Consider the following 27,500-nt stretch of genomic DNA (forward strand, 5'->3'; position numbering starts at 1 on the left):
CGGATGATGTGTGGTGCTCTGTGACGTGCGTGTACGATAGCTCTATTCGAATGAATATTGAGCACTCTACTGAGCCGGAGGACTCTTATCTGTAACCCCCAAGGCACCTCATTGTTCCTTATGGGTAATACATGACATTGTACATACAGATGAGTTTCTCAGCGCATGTTTTGTAGACACCGTATGTGGCACTGCTGTGTCCACATTGGGAGCATCACTGTGTTTTGCTGTGTTGTCTTGACTTTGCAGAGTGTTGTGGATACAATCGTCAGCATGCATGTGCCCGAAGAGGTGGACGAGGAAGTCCAGTTTGCCTCCCTGCAGCTGCTGCAGACCGCCATTGAGCTGATGTGCAAGCAGATTCACGACGAGACTGAGTCTCTGCTGACTAACTCAGCGAGTGATGAGAGCTTGGTCCTTAAAGGTACAGTGCATGCATGTGCTACTCTCTGTCTGTTCCTCTGTTAGAATAATCTGTTTCTAGCTATTGTGGACTGTGTTGTAGATGGGTTCCCGCATGATGATTGAGTGTTGTACTCCGGGACCACATGCCTGGCCTGTCGAGGGACTACATGGTCCAGTGCACTGCAACCTTGAGTGAAAACTGATGCCGATTGTGTTGAATAGAATTTTGAATAGGGTTTCCCCTAGGCTGTATGGTTGAGTGTTGTGCATCAGGATCTCGGGAATTCAGATCAGGTGACGGTCTCTCAGAGCAGTGATTGTTTACGACTGGTTCTTAACCAGTGTGTGCTGTAGTTAGATACAGTAGGGTTTCTTTCAATCTACCTCATTTCCCTGGACTGTTCCAATGTCTCCTTGTTCATACAGATGGGAAGCTGCTGAGCCCACAGACCGAAGCGCTGTTCCACAAGATTCTGTCGGCATTGCTGGAGGTGACCGTTCGGTGCGGCTGTTATCAGAAGAACTGTCGGGAAGGCCTGAAGGGCCTCAAGGGCGCCAACTTCCACCACCAGATCCGCAGCCTGTTCACAGCCATGTGCCACATCGATAGCCAGGCAATGCGGCTGCATCTGAACACGTTTGCCGAGGTATCGCCCATCGAGAAGACCTTGTTTTGCTTGCACTGCCTACTGGGCGTGTGTAGCCGCTCCAAGCCCGCGCAAGACCAGATGGCGGAGAGCAGCGCTAAGGAGACACAAGCGCAGTCCGGAACCGGCGACAAGTCCAGCAAGAGTCCCAACTCTTCGATCAAGCAGCGGTATAATGGCACGGGCAGCCTGAGGAAGCACTTGCACAACCTGCTACCCGACTCGGCATCTGGTGCCGGCGAGTTCATTATGAATCTGGCTAGCCGCCCCATTCGGAATATTTCCAGCTTGAAGGACCGCTTGATCAGCGAGTACCGGTAAGAATCCACTGTTTCTTGACTCTTTTCTTCATCTCTTCAGTCTTTTTCTGTGCGGTGCGTACATGCACAGGGACGTTCAGTATCACATACCCCAAGGGCCATGAGAATCTGTACAGGGACGTTCAGTATCACATACCCCAAGGGCCATGAGAATCTGTACAGGGACGTTCAGTATCACATACCCCAAGGGCCATGAGAATCTGTACAGGGACGTTCAGTATCACATACCCCAAGGGCCATGAGAATCTGTACAGGGACGTTCAGTATCACATACCCCAAGGGCCATGAGAATCTGTACAGGGACGTTCAGTATCACATACCCCAAGGGTCATGAGAATCTGTACAGGGACGTTCAGCATCACATACCCCAAGGGCCATGAGAATCTGTACTGTATAGCCAAGATACCGGATATCCAGGGTGCAATGACTGGTACAGTGCAATACAGGGTGCTCAAAGAATTCCACTGAATTGTTTCAATGTATGTGTTCGGTGAGTGCATCAGCTGTCGAAACCTGTGATTAGGAGCTCACATCTCCTACTGTCGTGGACATTGAAATCCGATGGGATGACCGGGGCAGGCACCCTTACTGCTTTTAGCACGTACACGCACTGTAGTTCACGTGTACACGCTGTAAAAATGACCCAGCAGTGCTCGCGGCTGCACGGCCAGCGCCACGCGGCTGCTTGACTTGCCAACGGATATCAATGTCCGTTACAGTACTCCTCATTTGCCTGTCTATCTGCTGTTGTGTTGCCGTGCAGTGACAAGGACTCTGGCGTACCGACGGAGAAGCGCTTGAAACACGCCAACGCCATTGACATCAGCAAGAGCAACGACGTAGGTGGATGAGCACTTCTCCAGTCTCATTTCCTCTCGTGCCTCTATCTATCTGGTGTATATTTTGCTGGTGTGATGGCATTTTTGGTAGTACAATAAAATTCTCTTAGCCCGGACTCCCCAGACCCGGTCACTCCCATCTACCAGGCGCCTTTCTGATCCCTCTTAGGTCGCAAAAATGACTTTTAACGAAAACGGCACCGCAAATTGATTGGCATAAAGCGTCGCTACTTGCATGCGAACAGTATGCATGTTCCAAGTTCCGGGCAGTGCCCTATCCCGACTTGCCCCAGATAAGGGGAATTCTACTGTACATGTACATGTACATGCCTGTCCGCTATCTATATGTATAATATACATAGGATGTCATATTATGACATCCTGCCAAGGCTCTTAGAAGAAGAGAAGGGCTCTAGATGAGGAAATGCAAAGCGCATTAACCTTAGAGTTGCTAACGCGACAGGAGAACATGTCCTTTGGGCTGTTTGGCAGGGGGCCTGATGTCCTTGGTGACTGGTGAAATGCCCCTGGCCTTGAATTGTGTATATTCCTTGTAGAGAGTGGTTGCTCCTCTGGTGAAGGGTCCCACCATGGCAATTGATATTCGACGCCACTCTAAATTCTTCTCTACGCCGCCATCGACATAGGAGCATGCCGACCTGCTTTTTCAGTTGGAAAGGTCTTCCTTGCTGCCCATTCGTGCCTGTATGACGGAGTGTGCATCCCCGTGCGTGTCTGTGCGTCTGTGTGTCTGTGTGTATATGCATGTGTGTTTGTGTGTACCGCCTGTGTACCTGTGCAGTCCATTGGCTCTGTGGATACGCGCCGCCGCCGCCTGCGCAAGTCCAAGTCTCTGGCGCTGCGGTTCAACAAGGACAAGCTGATGAGCGGCGACTGGTTTGAGACTTCGCGCAGCAAGCTGATCCGCTCGCACTCCGCCGAGCAGCCCACTGGTCCGCCGTCAATCAAGTTCAACGTGGCAAAGTTAGACGGGTTCATTCTCAAGCACACATTGCGTCCTCTTGTTGCCCAGCTAGGAAGAGTTGACATGATGGCACCAGTTAACGAGGTATGCTGGTAGTTCTATCTTACTGTGTTGGTTCTTGTGAACGTTTGCTTGCGTGTTCCTATTGAGGTCAACATGATGTACGCTGCGACTAGAGTGGAGCTTTTCCTGGCGATCTGTTCAAGTGTGGGCAGTATATACTCACTGTTTGCTTGTTGCTTGTATCCATGTTGGCCTATCTACTGGCATGTGGCTGTCGGTAATCTGGTCTTGGTACAGGTCGTGCACAGTTCGCTGCAAGAGCCCTGATACAGTCTAACCTTATTTTTCTTAGTTTGTGACAGGTGTCCACTGCCAGGACACAACCTTTTTTCACCTTGTCATGTCCCTTCCTCCCTCTCTCATAACAGCCACCTTCACTTCCTTTCCCCAGGAGACTCCCTTTGATAGGCGTCCATTTGCCTTGGGAGAATCCTTGAAAATGTATGATATCATTCAATACAACAGCCCCCCCCCCCCCTCCCGCCCACACACACACACACCACACCACACACACACACACCTCCTGCTGTTCTAGTAAGGTAAGTGCCATATTTTCCACAGCTACAGATCACCCTTGTGTTGAAGGCACCCCCCCCCCCCCCCCCCCCATTTCTGGTCTCCGCCAGATCGCTTCACTGTGTAATTACAGTAAATCGCGCAAGTTCAGTTTGAAATGGTGAGACACATGCACATTTCTAGGGGAATACAGAACTGCTATTCACTGCTTACTTTGCTGTTGTATTGTGCTATTTGTGACACTGCTGCAGATGACTGCCAAGGAAGCGTGTCGACTGGTGGCGTTTGCCAACTGCAATCATGACAAAGTGCTGCGCAGCGTCATCCTCCACTGCTTGCTGTCAACTCGCCCTCGCGAGCCGAGCAAGCCGCAGGCGTCCGCCGCCAAGAGGAGCTCGAAAACGTCGTCGGGTTCGCAGCACTCTCCCTTTGGGCGCTCGTCCAGCGCCTCTGTGGCCGTGTCAAGCTACTGCATCGGACAGAAACCGGCCAACGTGCCGCCCGCAGTACCGGAGGAGGCTGCCGCCGAGCCGCCGAAGAAGTCTGATTTGGTGGCCGGCCGCACTGTCACTTTGGTCAAGGGGGCCAGCGTGGAGGCCGTTCCGGCCCTCTCGTCTTGCGTGGAAATCAAGGACATGTCCGAGTACCAGCACTTGGGATCGAACCGCAATCGGAGCTTCACCCTGCCGGGCAAGTCCCTGGTCTTGGATGATTTTGAGGTGAGCTAGCCTAAGCGCACAGCCCCGTATGGCTTTTAAGATTGTGGAGGTGTCCCCCTGCTTTTGCTGTGTTGCTGAGCTCCCAGTGGCGGATCCAGGGGGGGGCCCAGGGGGCCTGGGCCCCCCCTTTGAAAATTTCGACCTTGGTCTAGGATTACAGTAGACTGTAGAATGAGCGCTCGAAATGACTTGGCGTGTCAAGTGGGTCACGCGTGCTGGGTACTTTTATACGTGTCCGGTCACTCCGGTACATGGTGTCACGCACTGAGTCTGTACTAGTCAACGTGCTGTGTACCGGTGTACAACTACTGTACGCACTGCGACCTGAGGACACGGCCGCACTTCAAACATGTGAAAAACGTGCCAAAAATGCAGGGCCTGGTACATAGTGCAGCGATCGCGTTGGGCTGAAGTCCTGTATGGTGCACGGTGCTGTCGAATTCGTCCTTCCTTTTTTTCTTTTTCACTTGTCAGAAACTACAAGTAAACGCTCTCTAGCTCTCTATTTCGCTTGTAGCCAACGGGTTACCTTCAGATATGAGATGAAGAGGAAAGGGTCTGACATCAGGTCGTTCTTCAGTGGACCGGTAGATAAGAGAGCTCGCGTTGGAGAGCCGTCGAAAGGTCCGTCGCGGCCGCTGTCGAGTGGAAATGTTCCAGTGCAGTTTGAAAATGTCGTGAGAATGGAAAAAAACTAGGGACCGGCGGATTCTGCTCGAAAAGGTGGCATATTCTGCTCGAAAAGCAGTGAAATTGGCAGAACCATACAAACCCTATGGCGGGCAATTCCTCGAATTCTGCTCCATTTTTTATCCACATACCAAACATCCATGAAACTTACCAGAAAAAGTACAGAATTCTGCCAATTTTTCTGCCGGCAGAATCCGCCGGACCCTAAAATACAACAGCTCTTCACAACTTCAGGACTTTGTTGTTGTTGTATTTTTTGTTTTGTTTTTTGGGGGGGGGGGCGGATACCTTGGGCCCCCTCTTCGGCCAAGTCCTGGATCCGCCACTGGCTCCTGCTGGCAATGGTGGTGGAGGTGTGTGTGTAGGGGGGGGAGGGGCTGTGTTGTCTGAGCTACTGTGTTGTCTGAGCTGGCAGTGGCGAAGGGGGGGGGGGGGGGGGGGCAATGCTGATTGAGCTACTGCTGGCGATGATGATAGTGGTGGGAGGGGGGGGGGGGGGGCACTGTGTTAAGTGCAGTATGGTATGTTTGCTGCATTACGCCTAACCGTTGCTTGGTCTGTATTTCTCTCAGGGCCGAGAGCGCAGCCAGACGTCGCGCTTCCGAAACTTCATCCCCGACAGCATCTGGTGGAAGGGCAACAAGACGGAATCGAGCGGCAGTGGTGGCAGCAGTGGCAGGGATTCCATTCAGACGGAGTCGGCATTCAGCACCTCTGCTCCCGTGACGCCCAAGCCGAGCCACACCCAGCAGCACAACAAAATACCCATCTTGACACGCGAGAACACGGATGAGAACAGCAGCAACAAGCGGAACGAAATTTCCGACAGCAGCAACGCACAGGTAGGGCACACCGGGGATTTCCCCCAGCCCCCCCCCCTCCCCAGGGGTTTCTTGGTTAAAATCCCAGTGGTTTGAACCGATGTGATTAGTAACAGAGTATTTGGGGTTGAAGAAGGTCGGTAGCAGTAGATGCACTCAACCATTCGAATTTGGGGTTTTGTGTTAATATGGAGATACAGCTTTCCAGTACACGTCGGGCTTATGCCCCCGTCCCTCTCACCACATCTTCTCCAAGCCTGTCTCGGCACGTATTTACTGGCATGGCAAGAATATGTATGAAAGAAGTGTTCCTTGTTCACTAATATCTCTGCCCCTCACCCCACTCTGCCGCTGTTCACCTATTACTCGTCGATGCTGTATCAGCGGTGCTGTTGTTGCTCAAATGCACCTCTTCTGTTCATGTCAAAACTGTACATGTATGTATGTACATGTATGCAAGTGTATGTGTATACATGCATGTATGTATGTACATGTATGCATGTATATGTGTATACATGCATGTACCTACTTGTGCATTCATGTGCATGTGTGTGCGTACATGTAATTGCGGTCTCGCTTGTGTATGTGTGTGTGTGTGTGTATGTGTGTGTGTGTGTGTGGGTGTGTGCGCACATGTGTGTGTGTCCGTATGTGTATGGGCTTATGTGTGCATACGTATGTGTGTGTGTGTGTGTGTGTGTGTGTGTGTGTGTGTGTGTGTGTGTGTGTGTGTGCATGTGTGTGTGTGCATGTGTGTGTGTGTGTGTGTGTGTGTGTGTGTGTGTGTGTGCATGGGTGTGTGTGTGTGCATGGGTGCGTGTGTGTGTGTGCGGTCTCGTGTGTATGCCTATGTGTACAGTCCTACCTCTCCAACATTAACAGCGATCAGATGCACACCGGTTTGGTGTCGCTGGCCGCTCTACTGCAGTGCTCGGAAAGTGGCAGCCTGCCGGACGCTAACCTCATCGCTGCCACACTGGACCTTGTAAGGCATGATCCTAATTTTGCAACTCTCCCCTCCACTCAGCGTGGTCCTGATTTGCAACTCTCCCCTCCACTCAGCGTGGTCCTGATTTGCAACTCTCCCCTCCACTAGCGTGGTCCTGATTTGCAACTCTCCCCATCTACTTCTATTAGCGTGGTCTTGATTTGCAACTGTCCCCGTCCACCAAGCGTGGTCCTAATTTTACAGCTCTCCCATCCACTCAGCAAGATCTTAATTTTATAACTCTCCCTCCACTTAGCATGGTCCTGGCTCCTGACTATGCAACTCTCCCTTCCACTCAGCTATAGACATGCTTTACAAATGCAGCAAAGCTAGTCATGTGGAATATCACTCCAGTAGGCAAACGGAATGGCCTTCCCCGATACATGTACATGTTCGCTTCTGTAGCACATATTGGCACACCGGACACGCCAAGTTATATGGTATGTCATTTGAAATGGCAGTTTGTCCGTTCGAATAAAAAAAGCGCCGGATTCAAATCGAAATGGTCGGAAAATGTCTGATGTCCGACCGTTATCGTGTTCCTTGCAATCCTATCATTGGTGGATGATCCGTCATCATTATGAATGTTGTGATATCCAAGACTGGTTGTTTTATCATTGTACCCAGTGGGGCTTTGTCTTGCCAGCACAGTATGTTGGAAAATCAGCTTCCATCTTTGATTCATGATCTGTCAGTATTACCGATGTCATTAAATTCAAGCCTGCCTGTCTTACCACTGCGTACAACGGGGCTGCCGTTTTCCAATGTGTAGAGTAGACCCTCTGAGAACGGACATTCCGGGAACCAAGCACACCTACTATACTTGTAGTAGTGTCCTGCTTATGGCTCCCTATCTTGATACAGAAATGCATGCATGGCTCCCTATCTTGATACAGAAATGCATGCATGGCTCCCTATCTTGATACAGAAATGCAGGCATGGCTCCCTATCTTGCTACAGAAATGCATACATGGCTCCCTATCTTGCTACAGAAATGCATGCATGGCTCCCTATCTTGATACAGAAATGCATGCATGGCTCCCTATCTTGATACAGAAATGCATGCATGGCTCCCTATCTTGATACAGAAATGCATGCACACGCGTCACGATGCTGGTCATCATCCGGGACCCAAAGTGTAAAATAATTGTCCCGGATATTGAGGTTTTGCTGTCGCTAGGGGGTGCTCAGGAATGGATACTACATATTTCCATTGTCTTGCTTCAACATGTGCACACTGAATGTGCCTTGTGCCGCATTGCCCAGAAATAATCCACCAAGGACGCGCTCTTCATTTTCTTCCACTTTCTCTTTCTGCTCTTCTCAGAATTGTCCCATTGTGGCCAGGGCTGCGTTCCTGATCGAGTGCACCCTGCTGGTGAGGGACTGTCGCGAGCGTCGCTATCCCGCCTGGATGGTGATGGAGAACCAGCCGTTTGATGCTGCCGTGCACAACTTCTGGCTGTGGGGCCAGGCGCTGGCCAACAAACTGCAGGAGATCTTTGAAAAACATGTAAGGCACGGGACCCATTTCTAGTGTGTGCTCCTGTCATGTGTACTATTTGTATGTTCTTTGGCAATGATATTGATAGGGCAGCTTGTATTATTCTTTCCCTGTTCGCCTTTTAACATGCAGGGGCGGCGGAGCCGGTCGGGTTGGTTAGGCCGTGGCCGGACCAACTGATTGGCCATCAACATGTGTTTACAGCACTGTCGGTCGTCGAAGAACTGGGGGGGGGGGGTCAGACTCCTAGCCTAGGCCGTTCTTATTTTCATGTATTACAGTCTATGCACAGTTGAGTCACCGTGTATACATCGGTATGCTGTGCTTGGTTAACGATCTAGCCTGGTCGTTCTTCGGCGCCTGACAGTACTGTACTGCTGAGGAAGTCATGTGTATACCCTCCATACCATACACAAACCGTATGAAAGACTAGGGTATGGCCGGACCCACCAGTCAAAAACTGCTTCTGCCGGTCCTGGTGCCAAGTGCATGTTGTTTGATGGCTGCGCTGTGTGGCCTTTCTGTGGCATAAAGTCCACTTGCGCATTGCCAGCATGGAATTCAGGACGTTCCAGCAGAAAACAGCTTTGCTCTGCTTGAATCACACACGCGCAGCGCTGTGTACATGCCTGTGCAGTCAACCTTGCGAATATTGAATATTGACCCTTGATCGTGCATGAGAAAAGTGTTGTTATTCCCAAGCTGTCGCTATTCATGAGGGTGGAAGTATGCAGTTCAAATGATCACCAGGTCTGAAAATTGTGCCATTATTCACGAGTTGTTGCTATCCGTGAAGTTGAAAGTATGCAGTTCAATACTAGTCACTAAGTCTGAAGATTGTGTCGCTACCTGTGAGTTGCTATACCCGAGGGTGTTATCCACGCGGATGTCTGTACATCTCTTCTGATTCTTCTTGCTTTGTTACAGGAGGACAGTCGTCGTTCCGTTGCCGTAACAGTTCAGGATGTTGACGGACCTGTCTGTCTGAATCCGACTCCACAGTTAAGTAAGCTCCCCCAAGCATTTGTAAACTGCAGCTGTGTCAGCTGTGAACAACAGACTGGTATCTGTGCCTACATATCTGCTTGCTTAACATCATGGTCACTGTGGTTCTAACTCAATGATGCCATCTTCATTTGCTCCCTCCATTCATGGTAGTAGTAGGTTCTAAGGTCGAAGAAAGAATCCATCACTGTGGTTCGTCAGAATGACAACATCCGGCTGCCTAAACCTGTGTCCTGAGACTTTATTTCCCCACTGCGGCTGCGAGGTGTTTGCCGTCGACAGGCCCTTAGTTGCCGTTTGAAGCTTTTATTCTCTGTGACTGGAACTCTGTTGGTCCTTTCAGGACCTGCCATCATCTGCGGGTGTGCATTGTCTAGTATTGTATTGCATGTGTATGTGTATGGCGTGTGCCCCATCCTTAATCAATAGTATGTCCTTGACGAACTTTCTTGTGTGCAAACATGCATGCGTGCTTGTGTGTGTGTATGTGTGTGTGTGTGTGTGTGTGTGTGTGTGTGTGTGTGTGTGCATGTGCGTGCGTGTGCGTGCGTGTGTGTGTATGCGTGTGTGTCCGTGCATGCGTGGCATGTAAATGTCATCTGCACATCCATTCCAGTGCCTAAGACGCCGCAGGCCACGTACCAGCTGTTCCCGATAGCATGCCAACTGCTCTTTGAAATCTCGGCATACCTGCGCGAGGTCTCCAACGGCACTAGCAGCGGCATTGCCCGCGGCGCGAGCTCGTGCAACATAGCGCGCGCTCCCGTAACGCAGGACTCCATGCGAACGTTCAATAACCAGGACGCGGCCAGAACGCCCGTCAGCCAGGACTCTGCACGATCGTTCCACTCCTCGCGCATATCCCGCACCGAACACCATAGAGCTGCCGTCGCACCCAAAGCGCAGTTTGCCATGGTTGCCGCGGCAGCGGCGGCTGCAGCCGTGCATCAGGGCTCGGTGCGTCGGCGTTCGGGCGGACCAGTGCCATCACGGCTGAGCACGAGCGATGCCGCCGCCATGTCGCAGGTGGACGTGCGCGCAAAGTCGCCGTGCTTGAGCGAGGACTCGCACGCCTCCATGCCCTGCTCCACGTGTGGCCCGACCATATCCGTGGAAACTGCGGGCACGTCGCTGCACACCAGTGCTGTGGTTGGTGAGTCAGTGTGCGAAGGAATCATGTATTGGCCATTGGACTTTGCAGAGATTTTCTTCCTTGCTATTAAAGTTAGCTCTCTCTCCCGCACACATGCACACACACACGCGCACGCACACACACACACGCACACACACACACACACACATGCACACATGCACACATAGAGACAGACTGACAGACATACAGACATACGTAGAGACAGACATAGAGACATACATAGAGACAGGCGGACAAGCAGAGACAGAGACAGAGACAGAGAGAGACAGACAAACAGACAGACAGACAAAGGGGAGGGGAGGGAGGGAGGGAGAGAGAGAGAGAGAGAGACACACACACACACACACACACACACACACACACAGATAGAGACGGAAAGGAAGAGAGGTTGGATGTGTGTATGCAAGCCTATTAGTTATGTGTTTGTACAGCTCTGATGCCGTCTTGTTGTTTCAGCCATGGGTGTGTGTGTGTTTCCATTGACTACTTCAGGAGAAATGCATGAGGATTACACAGCACCGACAATGGCTTTGGAGGTGGCGTCCGGTCACGGTGCATCCGATCTGCTCCTCGCTCCACCGTTGCGTGCTCAGACCGTCCGCACGCCTTCCATGTCGTCGGCCTTTTCCAGCGTGTCGACGTCGTCCGCCGTCTCTGCAGTGTCAGGCAGTTCGGGTGTGTCCGGTAACTCGACCGACTCCGAGGTAATGCCTGTGCCCATTGTTTTGCTTCGACTTGGTACTAGAACTCAATGTTTACTTTTGACAGATCCACTAGGACGTTAACGCTGTTAATTCGCTAGTTAGGTGCATTTCGGACTGTATTTTATAAACATATTGGATGAATGGTGACTTTCTTGGCCTTTCGTCATTCACGAATACTGTAAATCAAGAAATTTGTGGCCGTGTGGGGGTCATTGATATAACAGGCAAGTTGATACACTAGACTTCATGATGCGAGCGTATTGTGACAACAAGATCATCACGTTCCGGGGGGGGGGTCTTTACTGTACATGTACTGAACACATTCGGTATCGCTGTTCCTTTGTGAATGTTAGTTGTGTGTATCCGAACAGTCTGCGTGGGCAACACCTGCCAGTTATCTAACAGTAGCCACACACATGTTTGGTTTGATTTGTTTGTCTGGTGGCTCCATGCCAGCCGCTCAGCGTGTCGGCGTCCAACTCGGCTGCACGCATGACCAAGCTGAGGAGTCAGCTACCCGCTCGGCGCGGACTGAAGATCCGCCACGACCTGTCGCCGGCAAGTACTTCTACCGTGCGGCTGGGTGCGGACTTCACGCATACGGTGCGTCGGAAAGAGAACCACTCACGGCGAAGCAGTGTCCAGTAAGTAAAATCTGACGTCTTCGAGCTTACCGGCAGAGGTGTCAACGGGTAGTAGGGTGCCCGTGCTACCCGTAATTAGAGCGGGTATTCGGGTAGCAATTTGCTCCTGAAAACCCGATCGGGCAGTTGGAGTATGGTGTTTTTGCAACGGTGCATGTGAAAAGCACAGCTACATTTTAACTGCACACTTTCTATGTAGCGCAAGTGCACACTCACTGTACAAACTATGTCAAAAAAATACTCGATAGGGTACCCGTGCTCCCCGGACAGAAATACCCGAACTCGTTACCCGACCAAACCCCTGCGCGTTGCAGCCCTACTTACCGGTATATTGTTGTATTTGTGCCTAATAGGGCTTGAAAGTGATGACGTCAAAAACGGCCAGGGAGTGCTAAGTTGACATCAGATTTCTATTTTGGATCCACTAAGGTGTGACTTTGCTATTGCCTCAGTATGTGGGTGCATAGCAACCCACTCATGTCGTATGCAGGGGTGACTTTTACTTCGCCACCAGTTGTAACCCCGCCCCCAGTAGCCAAATCAGTCAGTTTCACTGGTTACATCACCTTGCTGTGAGTAAGACGGCTTGAAATGTGCTTGGATCCATACAAAAACTGGATCCAAGTGGATCCAATTTTTGAATTTTTGAAATTGTTGCTATGCTGTGACGTAGCACTTTCAAGCCCTATACCAGTATTCATTGTTGGTGTGCTTTTCACGGCTTTCTTTCATAGACCGAAATTATGAATACCTTGGTTGTTTTTGATCTACTTGAATCTGCATAGTACATCTGAAAGTCGTACGCGAAGATCTACACACAGCATGCATGCCCTTGCTAAGCTGGCTTAACTGTTGTGTATCCCGCATTCCATTCATCAATTAGTAGGAGCCGTGGTTGGCTCTGGCCATCCCGGCAAGAAGGCAGATATGCCTGTTCGATTGGTGAATTAAAATTAAAATACCATACCATCCATTCACTGGGAGCTGGCATAGTGCGCCCAGCGGGGAGTCCGCACACGCTGGCCTTAGCCAAGCACAGGCCTTGATACTGCGTGCTGCACGGTGTACATGTCCACTATGTACGCATGCTGGTAGGTTCTTTGTTCACGTTGTTGGCCGCATGGGAGTGGAAAAATAATTTTCAGGGCAAGTACAGTGAATTATGAAGACGAAAAGGAATCGTTTGTTACATGAGATATTGCGCGGATATATCTCCTTCATGCTAGGTTGCCATGATCAAGACATCGTGGTGGCTGTATACACGTACATGTGATTTTGGTCCACCACTCACAAGCTCGCAAACTCAGAGGACTCGCCCTACTGTGTAACGCTGGTCTATGTGTTCCATAGCAGTGCAGTTCTGAGCGTGATGAGCTCAAGCACTGTTCATGTATGTCTGCAGAATGATACACTACTGCAAGACATGTTATTATAACGAGTCGCAAATTTAACGATTGTCCGAAATTCATAGGTTAACGAGAAGACACATCAACGTCAACGATCGTGCTTTCTCTTCTCTGTGCGCATGCAGCCAATTGGAGGATCCGTATGGCGTGCCCAAGAACTTGCTGCAGTCACAAGACTGCGACTGCTTTCCTTGGCTGGACATCGTCAGCAAGATGCTTATCAAGGCCTGCGTGTCGTCAGGAAGCTGCCAAGGGCATTGCAACCAAAAAGAGTGCATATCACTGGTCTATAAGGTGGGTCAGGGTGTTGTGTTTGCCTGCATGAAGGAAGCGACATCCCTTCTGGCAGTCTTTTGCCACCCCCAGAGATGTTATCTAAATAACTATTATCTTTTAGTATTCGTACTTCGAGTAAGTCTGAGAGACTGAAAAGGGGAAAGTTTGAAGAAAAAGTTGACTGTCACCTCCGGGTAATGAACTAGGCACCTTCGCTTTAGGCCATCAATGCTCTGACCACTCAACTATGGTGTAGCAGTCATCCAAGCAGGGATTGTTCAGCATAACAAATTAAAAAAAGAATATATCTTATTCCCTTTCCGTGGGTTCTCATTTTATCTCTTCACTGTGCATTTTGATTGTTCAGCTTCAACTTCAAGATAACGCGTTATCCTCGTAGCAGACTTACACATTACATATACGTCCACATCATTTCAAGTGTGTGTGTGTGTGTGTGTGTGTGTGTGTGTGTGTGTGTGTGTGTGTGTGTGTGTGTGTGTGTGTGTGTGTGTGTTCCGCAAAGGAGAGCTGGCTCAGTAAACAAGCTGACATCGTGGAGGCTGAGCGGTTTAATACCAAGAGTGCCTGGGCTGCCATTCGGGCGATTCAGCGATGCTTTGGGGGCATCACACCCATGAAAGTGCACTCCATCCAGGACACCGATGGCATTGTATGCACGTCGTTGGAGGCCATCTCGTCCAGGTGGTATGAGCACTTTTCAAACGTCCTTAATATCAGGAGCCTCTATTACTTGGACGTTTTCGGTACGCTGGAGGTCAGGCCCGTCGACGAGGAGCTCGCCATCCCTCCATCTCCTGAGGAAGTTGGTCGAGCTATACGTGCAATGGCTAATGGCAAGGTAGCTGGTGCATCGGGGATCCTGCCCGAACTTGTGAAGTATGGCTCCAGTGAGCTGCATAAATGTTTGCTGGCCTTGCTTTTGACTGTCTGGTCCTCAGGTGATGTTCCTCAGGAGTGGCGGAATGCCCAGCTGGTGCCAATCTCAAAGCGTGGAGATCTATCGCTCTGTGACAATTGGCGTGGGATCTCTCTTTTGGAGGTGGTGGGCAAGATGGCTGGTCACTTGATACAGAACCGCCTTCAATCTAGAGCCGAGCATCTCCTCCCGGAGTCTCAGTGCGGATTTCGACCCAACCGTGGCTGTGCTGATGCTGTGTTTACTGTCCGGCAACTGGTGGAAAAGGCATACGAGCATCATACAAAAATATTTTGTATCTTCGTGGACTTGAGAAAGGCATATGATTCTGTGCCTAGGGCTGCGCTGTATCGTGCTCTTTCTTTCCTTGGTATTCCTCCGACTCTCCTCAAGGTCATTGAGTCATTTCATGATGGCATGGTGGCGGAGGTGCGTGTGCCTGGAGGTGTCACGGATGAAATTCGTGTGGAGAACGGCCTGAGGCAGGGGTGCGTAATGGCCCCAATCCTCTTTAACCTCTATCTGGCTTTGGTGGTTGAACGTTGGCGGTCTGTTCTCGCTGATCGTGACCCAGACATTGGCATCCAATTTCACTATCGCTTGGATGGCCAGTTATTCAACCCAGCACGACGAACCCATACCTATCAGCAGACCGCTGTTGTTGATGTTGAGTATGCGGACGATGCAAACTTTGTAGTTGGTTCGCGGGAGCATGCTGTGTTGGCCTTGACGGCGTTCCAGGATGTTTCTGCTGAATTTGGCCTCACTGTGAGTATACCCAAGACCAAATTTATGGTGGCTGGTGTTGGTGTTACTTCAGTTGACACTGCTGGCATTCCGCTTCATGGACAGGTGGTGGAGAATGTTTCCTCCTTCGTTTATCTGGGTTCTGTCATCACTCCGGATGCGCGTTCTGCAGGAGACGTTTCGAGGCGTTTGTCACTCGCCTCGCGTGCCTTTGGATCGCTCCAGGATGTGTTTGCTAATCGTGATCTTTCACTCCATGTGAAGCACCGATTGTATAACGCCTGTGTGATGACAGTGCTGCTGTATGCTTCGGAGTGCTGGTGCCCTTTGCAGGGTGACCTCCGGCGCCTCGATAGCTTCCACCACCAATGCATCCGTAGCATCTTGTGTGTTTCGCGAACACAACAGTGGGAGGAACGCATCACCAATGAGCAGCTCCGAGAGATGTGGGGTGATCCATCGCTATTGTCCTCCCGGCTTCGGAAGCGGAGGCTTGAATGGCTTGGCCATGTGGCCCGCATGTCGGATGTTCGTGTGCCCAAGCAGCTGTTGTTTGGCTTCCTACCGTCGCCTCGGCCTGCGTGTGGTCCCCGTCGTCGCTGGAGGGATGTGATTTTTGGCTGATCTTTGGCACATCGGCATTGAACATCTGGCTTGGTATGGGATTGCTCAGGATCGGTCTGCCTGGCGGGTGTCTGCCGTTGGGCCGAGCCTCGGCGGTCCTTCCCATGACCAATCTCAACGGGTGGACTGTCTTATCTGCCACCGTTCGTTTCGTCGGCCAGGTGACAAAGCAAGACACAAGTGTAGCGCAGAGCGAAGTCTCCCCATCCAGGAGCAGCGTGGTGCTGTGCAGTGTGGTACATGCAGGAGGTGGTTTCACTCTCGTGGTGGCTTGCGTGTACATCATTGTTTGCCCCTGGAACCATCGGAAGCGTCCGCGCCGGCATCACCTATTCCGCTCAACGTCCCAGCTTCTCTCTTGTGTGTGACATGCAATGGGCAATTCAAGTCAGTGCCTGGTTTCAGACGTCACAAGTGCGACCGTGGCCATCGAGCAACCAAGTCTGATAGAGCGTCGTATGGTGTTCGCTGTTCTCGCTGCAACCGTCAGTTCCGTCGACAGAGTGACCTGAGTCGTCATCTCCGTTTCTGCTCCTGACAATGACTCTGGCTCCTTTCGGAGTGGTGTGGCCCTTGTGGCAACCAAGCTACAGTTGTAGTAGTAATGTGTGTGTGTGTGTGTGTGTGTGTGTGTGTGTGTGTGTGTGTGTGTGTGTGTGTGTGTGTGTGTGTGTGTGTGTGTGCCCCATATGGTGCAGTGGTATGTGCAGCGATTTCCAATCGATACTAGTAGGTTGCGGGTTCGATTCCCGACGATTATGGTCACACACGTCTTTCTTCTCTTTCTCATTCTCCTAGCTCTTCTTTCATTCTCCTGGGTGGTTACCAACAGCCAGTGCATGCCGGAGTATGTGGTGTGATGTGTGTGCGTGAAAAAAATGAAAAAGACCAAAAAGTAGGGATTCCCTGGCCAGAAAAAGCCACTTCATAGCTGTGTGGTGTAGACCAGGCTGAATAGTGGCGGTCAATTCTTCAGCCTTGCAAGCTGTTGAATGGTGCAATCCCAGCACAAGCTGCTATGGCTTCTGTAGTGTTTCGCACTTTAGTCTAACCAGACCAACCAGAGAGCCAAGACATTAGTTCTAACTGTTGTACTCCCATAAGACAAAGAACCCTTTTCATTATCAGTGCAAGAACCAAATAGTAGTGCCAGAAACATAATACAGCAAGACAGTCGCGGGTACTCCATATCGGGATCTAGTAGAGTACTTGAGGGTACACTACAGTGCATGACACATCTAGATATGGGATGAATCATCAAAGGGATACCGTAACGGATAGTCTAGATCTATAAAGAGAAGAGTACAAATAAGAGAACAGGCATGCACAATGGGTACACACACATACAAGACAACACTACAGCTTCTGCTGTAGCATCGCTATCATCGCCTCCGGCAATGGGCGTTCAATGGTCCAATGGTGTGTGTGTGTGTGTGTGTGTGTGTGTGTGTGTGTGTGTGTGTGTGTGTGTGTGTGTGTGTGTGTGTGTGTGTGTGTGTGTGTGTGTGTGTGTGTGTGTGTGTGTGTGTGTGTGTGTGTGTGTGTGTGTGTGTGTGTGTGTGTGTGTGTGTGTGTGTGTGTGTGTGTGTGTGTGTGTGTGTGTGTGTGTGTGTGTGTGTGTGTGTGTGTGTGTGTGTGTGTGTGTGTGTGTGTGTGTGTGTGTGTGTGTGTGTGTGTGTGTGTGTGTGTGTGTGTGTGTGTGTGTGTGTGTGTGTGTGTGTGTGTGTGTGTGTGTGTGTGTGTGTGTGTGTGTGTGTGTGTGTGTGTGTGTGTGTGTGTGTGTGTGTGTGTGTGTGTGTGTGTGTGTGTGTGTGTGTGTGTGTGTGTGTGTGTGTGTGTGTGTGTGTGTGTGTGTGTGTGTGTGTGTGTGTGTGTGTGTGTGTGTGTGTGTGTGTGTGTGTGTGTGTGTGTGTGTGTGTGTGTGTGTGTGTGTGTGTGTGTGTGTGTGTGTGTGTGTGTGTGTGTGTGTGTGTGTGTGTGTGTGTGTGTGTGTGTGTGTGTGTGTGTGTGTGTGTGTGTGTGTGTGTGTGTGTGTGTGTGTGTGTGTGTGTGTGTGTGTGTGTGTGTGTGTGTGTGTGTGTGTGTGTGTGTGTGTGTGTGTGTGTGTGTGTGTGTGTGTGTGTGTGTGTGTGTGTGTGTGTGTGTGTGTGTGTGTGTGTGTGTGTGTGTGTGTGTGTGTGTGTGTGTGTGTGTGTGTGTGTGTGTGTGTGTGTGTGTGTGTGTGTGTGTGTGTGTGTGTGTGTGTGTGTGTGTGTGTGTGTGTGTGTGTGTGTGTGTGTGTGTGTGTGTGTGTGTGTGTGTGTGTGTGTGTGTGTGTGTGTGTGTGTGTGTGTGTGTGTGTGTGTGTGTGTGTGTGTGTGTGTGTGTGTGTGTGTGTGTGTGTGTGTGTGTGTGTGTGTGTGTGTGTGTGTGTGTGTGTGTGTGTGTGTGTGTGTGTGTGTGTGTGTGTGTGTGTGTGTGTGTGTGTGTGTGTGTGTGTGTGTGTGTGTGTGTGTGTGTGTGTGTGTGTGTGTGTGTGTGTGTGTGTGTGTGTGTGTGTGTGTGTGTGTGTGTGTGTGTGTGTGTGTGTGTGTGTGTGTGTGTGTGTGTGTGTGTGTGTGTGTGTGTGTGTGTGTGTGTGTGTGTGTGTGTGTGTGTGTGTGTGTGTGTGTGTGTGTGTGTGTGTGTGTGTGTGTGTGTGTGTGTGTGTGTGTGTGTGTGTGCTGGTTTTAACCGCCATAACTGCAACCGTGGAAAACTTCTTGCTGCAGCCGATAGGGAATCACTGCCGCTGATCTGCATGCATTGCCCGAAGCGTTTCCGACGACAGCAAGATTTGACGAGGCACCAGAAGTCCTGCCAATGACGGTGCCCTCCAAACTCTGGCCCCCTCCGGGGGTGACATTGCCCAATGGGCAGTCATGCTATAGTAGTAGTAGTAGTAGTGTGTGCGTGTGCGTGTGTGTGTGTGTGTATGTGTGTGTGTGTATGTGTGTCAATACCCCAGTTGATCGCAGCGCATTGCCAGCTACATGTACATTGTGTAGTGATATTGTGCGGTGTTTATGCTGTGCTGTGCTGTGCGGTCAAATTGTGCAGGAGGCAACAGCGCTGCTTCAAGCCGTTGGTCACGTCTACAACCATGACTCAGACAGCGTTGTTCCGGCACAGCAGTGGCTGCCAAAACGCTCCCAGAGCAACTCGTCCATTCGGAAGCATCTGGAGGAGCGACTGGCAGAGAGTGGCAGGTACTATTACTGAACAGTGGATTTAGAAAGTCTGGACAACACTTCATGCAGTTTCATCGTAACGAAAATGTAGTTCCTTGGTCCTTTTCTTTACTATAAGTTTATAAATGGGTAAAGTTTTTACCTTCCGAAATATGCCGTTTTGCATTGATCCTGTATTCGTGTGAACATTGCTTGTACCCCCACCCAATAGCTCCAGTGCAGGTATGGGTCTTGACTCAACGTTTCTGATGGACTTGGATCCGATGAAGAAACTGCCCAAGCCCAACGGGAGAAGACGGTCAAATACGATGCAGAACACCCAGGCCAACTTGATGATCGTGAACACCACCGTGCCGTCGATTTCATCTGTCGAGAGAGAGCGCGATCAAGTGCGCATTGACTATATCACTGAGTCGACGGTGAGTTCGTTGAATAATGCATTCTTTGAGCCACCATTGCACAGCTCTCTGTGCAGCCCAGGGCTTGCTCAGAAAGCCTATTCCTATCAGTACATGTATACAAACAGCTGAAGGCATGCATGCACTCGCTTTGATAATCTAGCGGCTTGTTGTGTTCTGACACTGTAGCAGTAAATTTGAATTGGAAAGTTGCATGCTGTTTTGCTGCAGGAAAATCTGATTGGCGTGTCGCACAGAGTGCTTCTCTCCTCGGCTTCAGTGATCACCCGCCGACACTTTGACCGCATCGTTCCAGCGCTCTGGGACCAAACACTGGCATCTAACCGTGAAATGGCCGTATCTGCAGGTGAGACGAACAGAAATCTACAAGTGTTGTGGGGGCAGAAATCTAGCCTAGCCACAGCACTCCTCCCTCCTCTTTCTCTCTCTCTCTCTCTCTCTCTCTCTCTCTCTCTCTCTCTCTCTCTCTCTCTCTCTCTCTCTCTCTCTCTCTCTCTCTCTCTCTCTCTCTCTCTCTCTCTCCTTCCCTCCTTCCCTCCCTCCCTCCCTCCCTCCCTCCCTCGCGTACTATTGGTGCTGTTGTGACAACCCCCACAGAATCAACATCATAATATTATGCATATCCCTGTCTCATTGTTGAGTCTCAGTACTGTGTGTGTGTGTGTGTGTGTGTGTATGTGTTGTGTTCTTCTTGTTCTTGCTCCTCCGCCTGCTACTCCTGTTCTTGTTGTCATCATCGCCATCGTCGTCATTGTGGTTGTTGTCGTCGTTGCCATTGTCGTTGTTGCTGCTGTTGCTGTTGCTCCTCCTGCTGCTGCTGCTGTTGCTGCTGTTGTTGTCGTCATCATCTTCATTGCCAATGTTGTCAATGCTGCTATTTATCAGGCTGCCTGTTCTTGCTTGCTGGAATTCGATCTCCGGAGAAAGTCAAATTGCAGATGAGGTCTGCAATGAAGGCCAATGATCCACAAGAGCGAGTGGACGCATTGAAACGGTGAGCCTCACTGATATTCTGATCAGGAAATGAAGTACAGTTGTGTGTGTGTGTGTGTGTGTGTGTGTCCGGCACAACTGCAACCGCAGAACATGCAGCTCTGGCTCCGAGCGCCGCACCATCCCATGCCCGACCTGCTCTCGGAAGTTCACACGTCTCCAGTACCTGGCTCAACACAAATGCAAGAAGTAACTCTGCCCTCCTTGCCTCTTTGAGGCACTGCATCACCTTTAGGTGGCAGTTTCAAGGTTCAAGGTGTGTGTGTGTGTGCGTGTGTGTGTGCGTGTGTGTGTGCGTGTGCGTGCGTGTGTGTGTGTGCATATGTGTGTATGCGTGAATGAGTGTGTGCGTACCCACGTACTTGTGTGTGTGTGTGTGTGTGTGTGTGTGTGTGTGTGTGTGTGTGTGTGTGTGTGTGTGTGTGTGTGTGTGCGTGCCCACGTACTTGCGTGCGTGCATGCATGCATGCATGTGTGTGCGTGTGTATGTGTGTGTGTTCGCGTGTGTGCGTCTTTCTTGATTCCGTTCTGGCATTTGAAGCACACATTGACAATTACGCTGTCCCCTTTTACCACTGTGTACTTGCAGGTTCATGTTTCTCTGGAACTGCCGAAATCAAGTCTGGGCACGAGCAGATCAGACAGCGCCTCGGAACTACAAGGTACGTCTCCAGTGGAGCGGTACTGATTATGTGATTGGTCAAGTTGCCTGTACTGCGGTTCACTCATGTTCCGTACATACTCGGAATATGTTTCACTGGCCAATCCGGTCACAATGAAGTCCAGTGGACGACAAAACAATTTAAAACCGGCTCGAAGCATAAGAGTCAGAGTGCTTTAAATGTGGGAGAAACGCGGCGAGAGAGTACTAGATCTAGTGTGTGAACTATCAGTAGTGGATCTGTGGGCTTGACTGTCCTCTACACACATAGTGTGCGTAGAGTGCTTTCACATCTATCACATGACCACACAGGGCAGCCATATTACGGCTGTTCGGAGTGCGGCATTTATCAATATGGCGGCGTACCGTAGCAACCCGCCTCGCAACAGCTCGTTTAGCCACGCGTACGCACAGCGTACTGACGTGTGCCGTGCTTTTGCACTTTTTTCAAATCAATCGAAGAAAGTTTTGTTTTTCTGACGATGGATTTGTGTCTCGGAGGGGTCGTCAGAGACTGTTCTCAAGGAGAAGAAGTCTACGAAGACCTGGAAGCCCCCTTCCGTGAACTACCCAACCGAGTATGTCCAGGAGTCAATTATTATGGTTCTTTATTCCATAACTTCAGTCCATTCATTGGAAACTGGCACCCTAACTTTTTGGTGTCTCTCTCACATAGTTGTAGATATCGTGAAAACAATAGTACATCCTGCATCGTGTGACCCGTGCACTTACTCCTTGGCACATTTGAGGCCAGAAAAGTCCAAGAACAGGGAAATAGAAATTCAGCCAGGTTTTACACAATTAGGACAGGTATGCCATGGCAAAATGTATGGAGAAGCAGATCCAAAACCCAGAATTTTGAGATTTAAAGTGGATTTTTGATCCTCAATTCGGCCCAAATCCGACTTTCAAAAGCCAGCGGGCCAGTTTCCGATGAATGTACTGTAGATGTCTAACCTCCAAGACGAAAAAAATGATAGTAACCGACTGGCCGAATTTAAAAAAAAATTAAAAAGCAAACCTGGAGAGAGCAGTATGAAGATTAGGCCAGCAATGAAAACAATGAAACCGTTGTCAATTCAACTTAGGTAGGCGCGTGCGGAATGGAACAAAATGCAGCATAGGTGTCACGAGACTTTACCTCCTGCGAAAGCCGAGACCAATGAGAATAGGACTTGAATAGAGGGGATTTTAAAAGGATCAATAATCTGGCAAGTGGGAACTGGAGAGAACATCTAGTAGGCGAGCTATTTTTGAACCAGCTTAAATGCGCAAGTGCATGCGGAGGAGCAAGTTTAAGCTTAAATGGGAAGTATACCCTAAAATCAAATTTTCACCAGTTGTAGTCTTCGGGGTGCTGAGTCCAATGGTCTTGGTCCGAGGAAGCTGAGACGCTCCCTTCCTCCTTTATTCCCAATCGAACTCGCGCACTTCCACCGAAACTGGGTGACTGCGCCCTACTACAAGTAGATGGGGATTAGTATGGAAAATGTCACTAAAAGTGCCATTTCGTTCTTATATTAAAGCATGGATGACCGTGATTGGTCCATATGCTGTAGTCTTTTGGACGCTGAATCGACTGGTTTTGGTCCGAAAAGGCCGCGATGCAGCTTTCGGCCCTTATTCCCAATCGAACACGGGTGAGTAAGCGGTCACGTGCTCATGCGTACACCAGTCGCCTGGTCACCGTGCCTGCAGGCTACAACTTTCACACCAAGGTTCAACTGAAACGTTCAAAGGTTCAACTCTAGTGACAGGAATGCTGCAAAAGCTGACCAGATGACTGGTGTACGCATGAGCACGTGACCGCTTACTCACCCGTGTTCGATTGGGAATAAGGGCCGAACGCTGCATCGCCTTTTCGGACCAAAACCAGTCGACTCAGCGTCCAAAAGACTACAACATAATATTATGGGCCAATCGTGGTCATCCGTGCTTTTATAAGAACGAAATAGCGCTTTTAGTGACTTTTGCATACAAGTTCCCATCTAGTAGGGCGCTGTCACCCAGTTTCGGTGGAAGTGCGCGAATTCGATTGGGAATAAAGGAGGAAGGGAGCGTCTCGGCTTCCTCGGACCAAGACCATTCGACTCAGCAACCCGAAGAATGCAACTGGTGAAAATTTGATTCGAGGGGAAGAGGAAGCCAGAATGTATCAACCAGATCTGCATGCACAAGAAAAAGCACAGATGAATTGTTAGAGGTGCAATTCATATTGGAGAAGGGGAGGGATGGAAATCGATATACTACTTCTCCAGTGCAAGGTTAACGGCATAGCAGCTACGTCTCCTCATGCGTGCGCTTTCTGAATTTCACTTTGGGTGTTAAAGTGAGGAGTTTGGGATTGGTTGAAATGAGATGCTGTTTAGCAATGGACAGCAACTTCTGCACTGGATATGCAACACCACCGTGCCTATCTGTAAGGTGGTTGAATTCAGCGTGTAACCCTTCACCACCCTGCTCTCCACACAAGCCCAGCCCCACACCAAAATGTTTCATTTGGGGTGCAACATGTTCCTCCAATAGGTGCAGCTTAGGAGTGATATTACCTCTCTTGCGTGCAACAATTTCGGTGCGGACTGTACCCATGAAAGTAGCAATGGATGTTTCCAAGTCAACCAGCTGGCCTGCAGTGATGCGCGAAGCACCAGAATACAATCCGCGGCATTTTGCAAGCTGTGTGAGCAAGTTGTTGTAGCGAGCCAACATGCTCCTTGCTTCATCTGCCAATTCCCCTTCTACTTGCTTTGTCTCAAGGACACTTAGGGGTGCCTGTACCAGTGCAGAGCTCTGATTCCAAGAATACACCAAACTCCCGCAGCCACACTCTCATTTTCCTTATTGCAAACCATGACATGTGCATGTCGGCTTTTAGTGCTAGACCTGCCGCATTCTGTGAACCTTTGGGGAGCATGCCTGGATCTGCAAGTAAGGCATTTCTTTCAGACCTAGGTGGCACTTTAATGGATGCAGCAGTCTGGGATGCAGCACTTTCTTTCGAGCTACACACCTAAGTTAGTGGCTAAGCGAGACATCAAACTGTTAGCCCCTGTACAGTCCTAGTACTGACTTCTTCAGTAGACTTAGTGCCACTTGCTGCTCGTATCCAGGTCTGAGATCTACCACTAGAATTTGATCTCACTTCTAGTACACCATCTTCGGCCATGCTTTGCACAAGCTTGTTCAACAGTTTGCCACTACAATCTCCTCGAATGTGAGATGTTGGAGCATCCAGTACATCCTGGACAGTGAATGATGGACTGACAGTAGGAGGCAAAGGAACATAAGGGCTTCAACGGTGGGATTAAATGGGCACTCCTTTACATGTGCCTGCAAACCATGTAATTTCACTGTTGCAGAGCAACCGTGATACTTAGAAATGTAGAAATCACAATGCACAGTGCTTGCCGCTAGAGCTTTTGTGGTAAATGGGTGTGGTGCAGTCAACTGAGAAGTCTGAAGAGGGGTCCTACAGAAGGGACATGTGGCTGCCCCATAAAGCCAGTGCCAAATGCATGCAGAGCAAAAAGAATGATTGCAACACGGGGCCTCCACGGCTTGGTTTAACAAGTTGAATAGCACGCGAGCTGCATCATGTGTAAAGCTGCTTGCATCAAGCTCTACATCTGCCTTGAAGCAGGGTGTTGCTAGGCCTTGTGGTTCACTCACATCTTGTAAGTCCAGGCCAGACGATCTGGATGCTTCACACCTACTTCCCAAAATGGAGTTTGGGGCATTTTGCATTTACACTCACAGTGAGTGGATTTCTTTTGTCTTTCTCTTTTGGTCTGCCAACTTGGCTGAACTCAGCACAAAAAGAACAAGACGACCGTTTGTGAGGTGTCCACTCTACAGGTGATCCACATCCTCCATCTCTAACAGTGAAATCTTTATCAGATTTCCTGTATCCACATACAATTTGATTGCATGAATTACAGATATTCAGAGGATGCACGTCTGGTTTGTCCTTGCTGACATCCAGACCAAAGCATGCATGGATCTCACCTATGGCAGACGCAACAGGGGTCTTCCTTTGACGTTTTAGGCTGGAGAACTTTGGTTACTTTGCTCCACCTATCCTGCAAACATCAACTAGACGCTTGACATGGACGTCCAAGGAGGCCATACAAATCGATTTGGGCACGGAAACTATAATCTAGGCTGCAATGAAAATTTTACTACGACAAAGGAAAAGGACAGACCTGTCAATGAAATTGACGTGAGGGCTGCCAAGAATTCTGCACCTCCTGCGAGGAAGCCTCGAAAGTCAGCCACTTCTGATAATCGCCAATGGCCGGCACCACGAGGAAGAAGGAAACGAAAAAGATCGCAACTTCACTTTCCCATGTCGCATTCTGACGATCGAAATATCTGCATGCGCAGTTTCTAATTGCCCGTGCGGATTCACTTAGAGTTTATAAATCGGGCCCACAAGACGGCTGTAATCGATATGAATCTAAGCGAAGCCTTACTAAATATTTCCAGAGATTTGAAAATGACAGCAAGGTCGCGTACGACAGCATCAAAAATCACTGTGGTGACCGGCAAATGTTGTACCGTACATAATGTCGCTGGATCATGCATGCATAACAGCCTTGCCATGTTGGTTCCAAATCCACTCAACCCCTGCAGCCAAGGATCACATGATGTTGGGCATGTTGGTTCTACTGATCACGTGACCATGATCACTTTCTACACAGAATTAGTCACATGACCAACAACTGATGTGAAACCTCTGTATTCTGTGTTGCAGGTGACCAACACACACATCGCCATATCCTTGCCGCAGCCGCTGATCGGTATAGCTACGTTGCCACTGGCATATCCACCGTGGAGTGCAGCACCCGATGCTCCGATGGATGAGAACAGCAATCTTATGGGCATGGAGTCCGAGGCTGAGAGCGGTCTCAAGTCAACCCAAGTGAGTTGCTAGCTTACGCCTTTTGTCTTTACTCCGGCTGGGTGGAATTGCCATGAGTTGGTTGGCAGCTAAGCACAACGGGCGTGTGGAGCGTATGCTTGTGTATGTGTGTGTGTGTGTGTGTGTACGCGCGCGCGCATGTGTGTTTGCGTGCCTGCATGTATTTGCTCAAGAGATTCTCGTACTGGAAACACCCATCCTGATTGCCTTTATGCTCAACGCTCATACATGTACATTGTAGGTGGCTACCGGGCAGTTGCTGCTGTCGATCGTGTTGAAGGTTTAACATGGTGTGATGTCCTTATATGTGTTAGCTTTGACCTCTCCTGTCTGGCTCCATTATGTGCTGTATCCGTGTGCAGTCACATCGATTCAACCTGAAGGGCACTATCGAGCTGATTGGCAACTCGGCAACGGCCGAAGCCGAAGATTCGAAATCCGGCCAGTCCGGCAAGCATGCTACTGACTGTGACTGCAAGGTATGCGAGCATGTCAGGGAGCGGCATCGCGAGGAGACGCACCTCACCGAGATCAATCTGGCGCACGAGGCGTCCATCGATCAGATGCTGGACAAAGCGTCTTCCAGTCTCGGGCCCACCTCGTCATTCCCACTGTCAGCAGATGGTAGGTTACGTGCATTCCATTGCCACTGTGCGGTACTGTAGTCTGTGTTTGAGACCAGCTGATTACTTGAGGTCTCACGTCATAAATGGACTCGGATGGAGAGCCAAGGATAAATTTATAGAAAAGAAAAAAAAGGACCAATGAGCTGATTGTTTAGTAACTGGTGGTGTTAGTGGACATTATACCGTTACTTGTAGTTCCTTGGTCCTTTATAAATCTCACGTCATACCTCATCATGTATGCATGCAATCCATTCATCCATAGCTGGCACCCTAACTTTGTTGGTGTCTCGCACATACGGTTGTAGATATCGTGAAAACAACAGTGCATCCTGCATTGTGTTGCCGGTGCAATTCTTCCTGGCTACATTTGGGGCCGCATAAGCTCAATGATAGGTAGATATAAATCTGGCCAGGTTTTACAAGGTTAGGACGGCAGGGTTTGCTGCTAAAATCGGGTTTCCGAAAAACCGGCGAGACTTTTCTGTCTGAATGGGCTGTCGACCTGTTTGGTAAGACCACTTGCCTTTGGAGACCAGGTGCCTGTTCATCATTCAATGTTCACTGGAGATGGACTTCGGTGTAGTTTGATGGTTCCATGCGCACGCCCCACATAACAATCATACCTTCACGCATATTGTGCATGACCATGCAGACATGACTTAATTGATCATCCTTCCT

The 27,500-nt window shown here is 49.9% G+C and overlaps 1 protein-coding gene across 2 annotated transcripts in view; it reads left to right on the forward strand.

Annotated features, from left to right (window-relative positions):
• LOC135817104 (protein unc-80 homolog) overlaps positions 1-27,500 on the forward strand; it is a 72,389-nt gene that overhangs the window by 7,674 nt on the left and 37,215 nt on the right. For both annotated transcript variants that reach the window (XM_065330226.1, XM_065330234.1), the window contains 20 exons: positions 250-424; positions 832-1,369; positions 2,136-2,211; positions 3,014-3,280; positions 4,027-4,494; positions 5,757-6,026; positions 6,865-6,990; positions 8,321-8,506; positions 9,425-9,503; positions 10,119-10,655; positions 11,148-11,359; positions 11,816-12,003; positions 13,535-13,703; positions 19,072-19,220; positions 19,414-19,621; positions 19,832-19,967; positions 20,507-20,615; positions 21,204-21,276; positions 26,029-26,196; positions 26,559-26,820. In XM_065330226.1, the coding sequence (XP_065186298.1) occupies positions 250-424; positions 832-1,369; positions 2,136-2,211; positions 3,014-3,280; positions 4,027-4,494; positions 5,757-6,026; positions 6,865-6,990; positions 8,321-8,506; positions 9,425-9,503; positions 10,119-10,655; positions 11,148-11,359; positions 11,816-12,003; positions 13,535-13,703; positions 19,072-19,220; positions 19,414-19,621; positions 19,832-19,967; positions 20,507-20,615; positions 21,204-21,276; positions 26,029-26,196; positions 26,559-26,820 (4,396 nt within the window). The remainder of the gene's footprint in view (positions 1-249; positions 425-831; positions 1,370-2,135; positions 2,212-3,013; positions 3,281-4,026; positions 4,495-5,756; positions 6,027-6,864; positions 6,991-8,320; positions 8,507-9,424; positions 9,504-10,118; positions 10,656-11,147; positions 11,360-11,815; positions 12,004-13,534; positions 13,704-19,071; positions 19,221-19,413; positions 19,622-19,831; positions 19,968-20,506; positions 20,616-21,203; positions 21,277-26,028; positions 26,197-26,558; positions 26,821-27,500) is intronic.

The sequence above is a fragment of the Sycon ciliatum genome, chromosome 1 (assembly GCF_964019385.1).
Source record: "Sycon ciliatum chromosome 1, ocSycCili1.1, whole genome shotgun sequence".
NCBI classification, from domain to species: domain Eukaryota; kingdom Metazoa; phylum Porifera; class Calcarea; order Leucosolenida; family Sycettidae; genus Sycon; species Sycon ciliatum.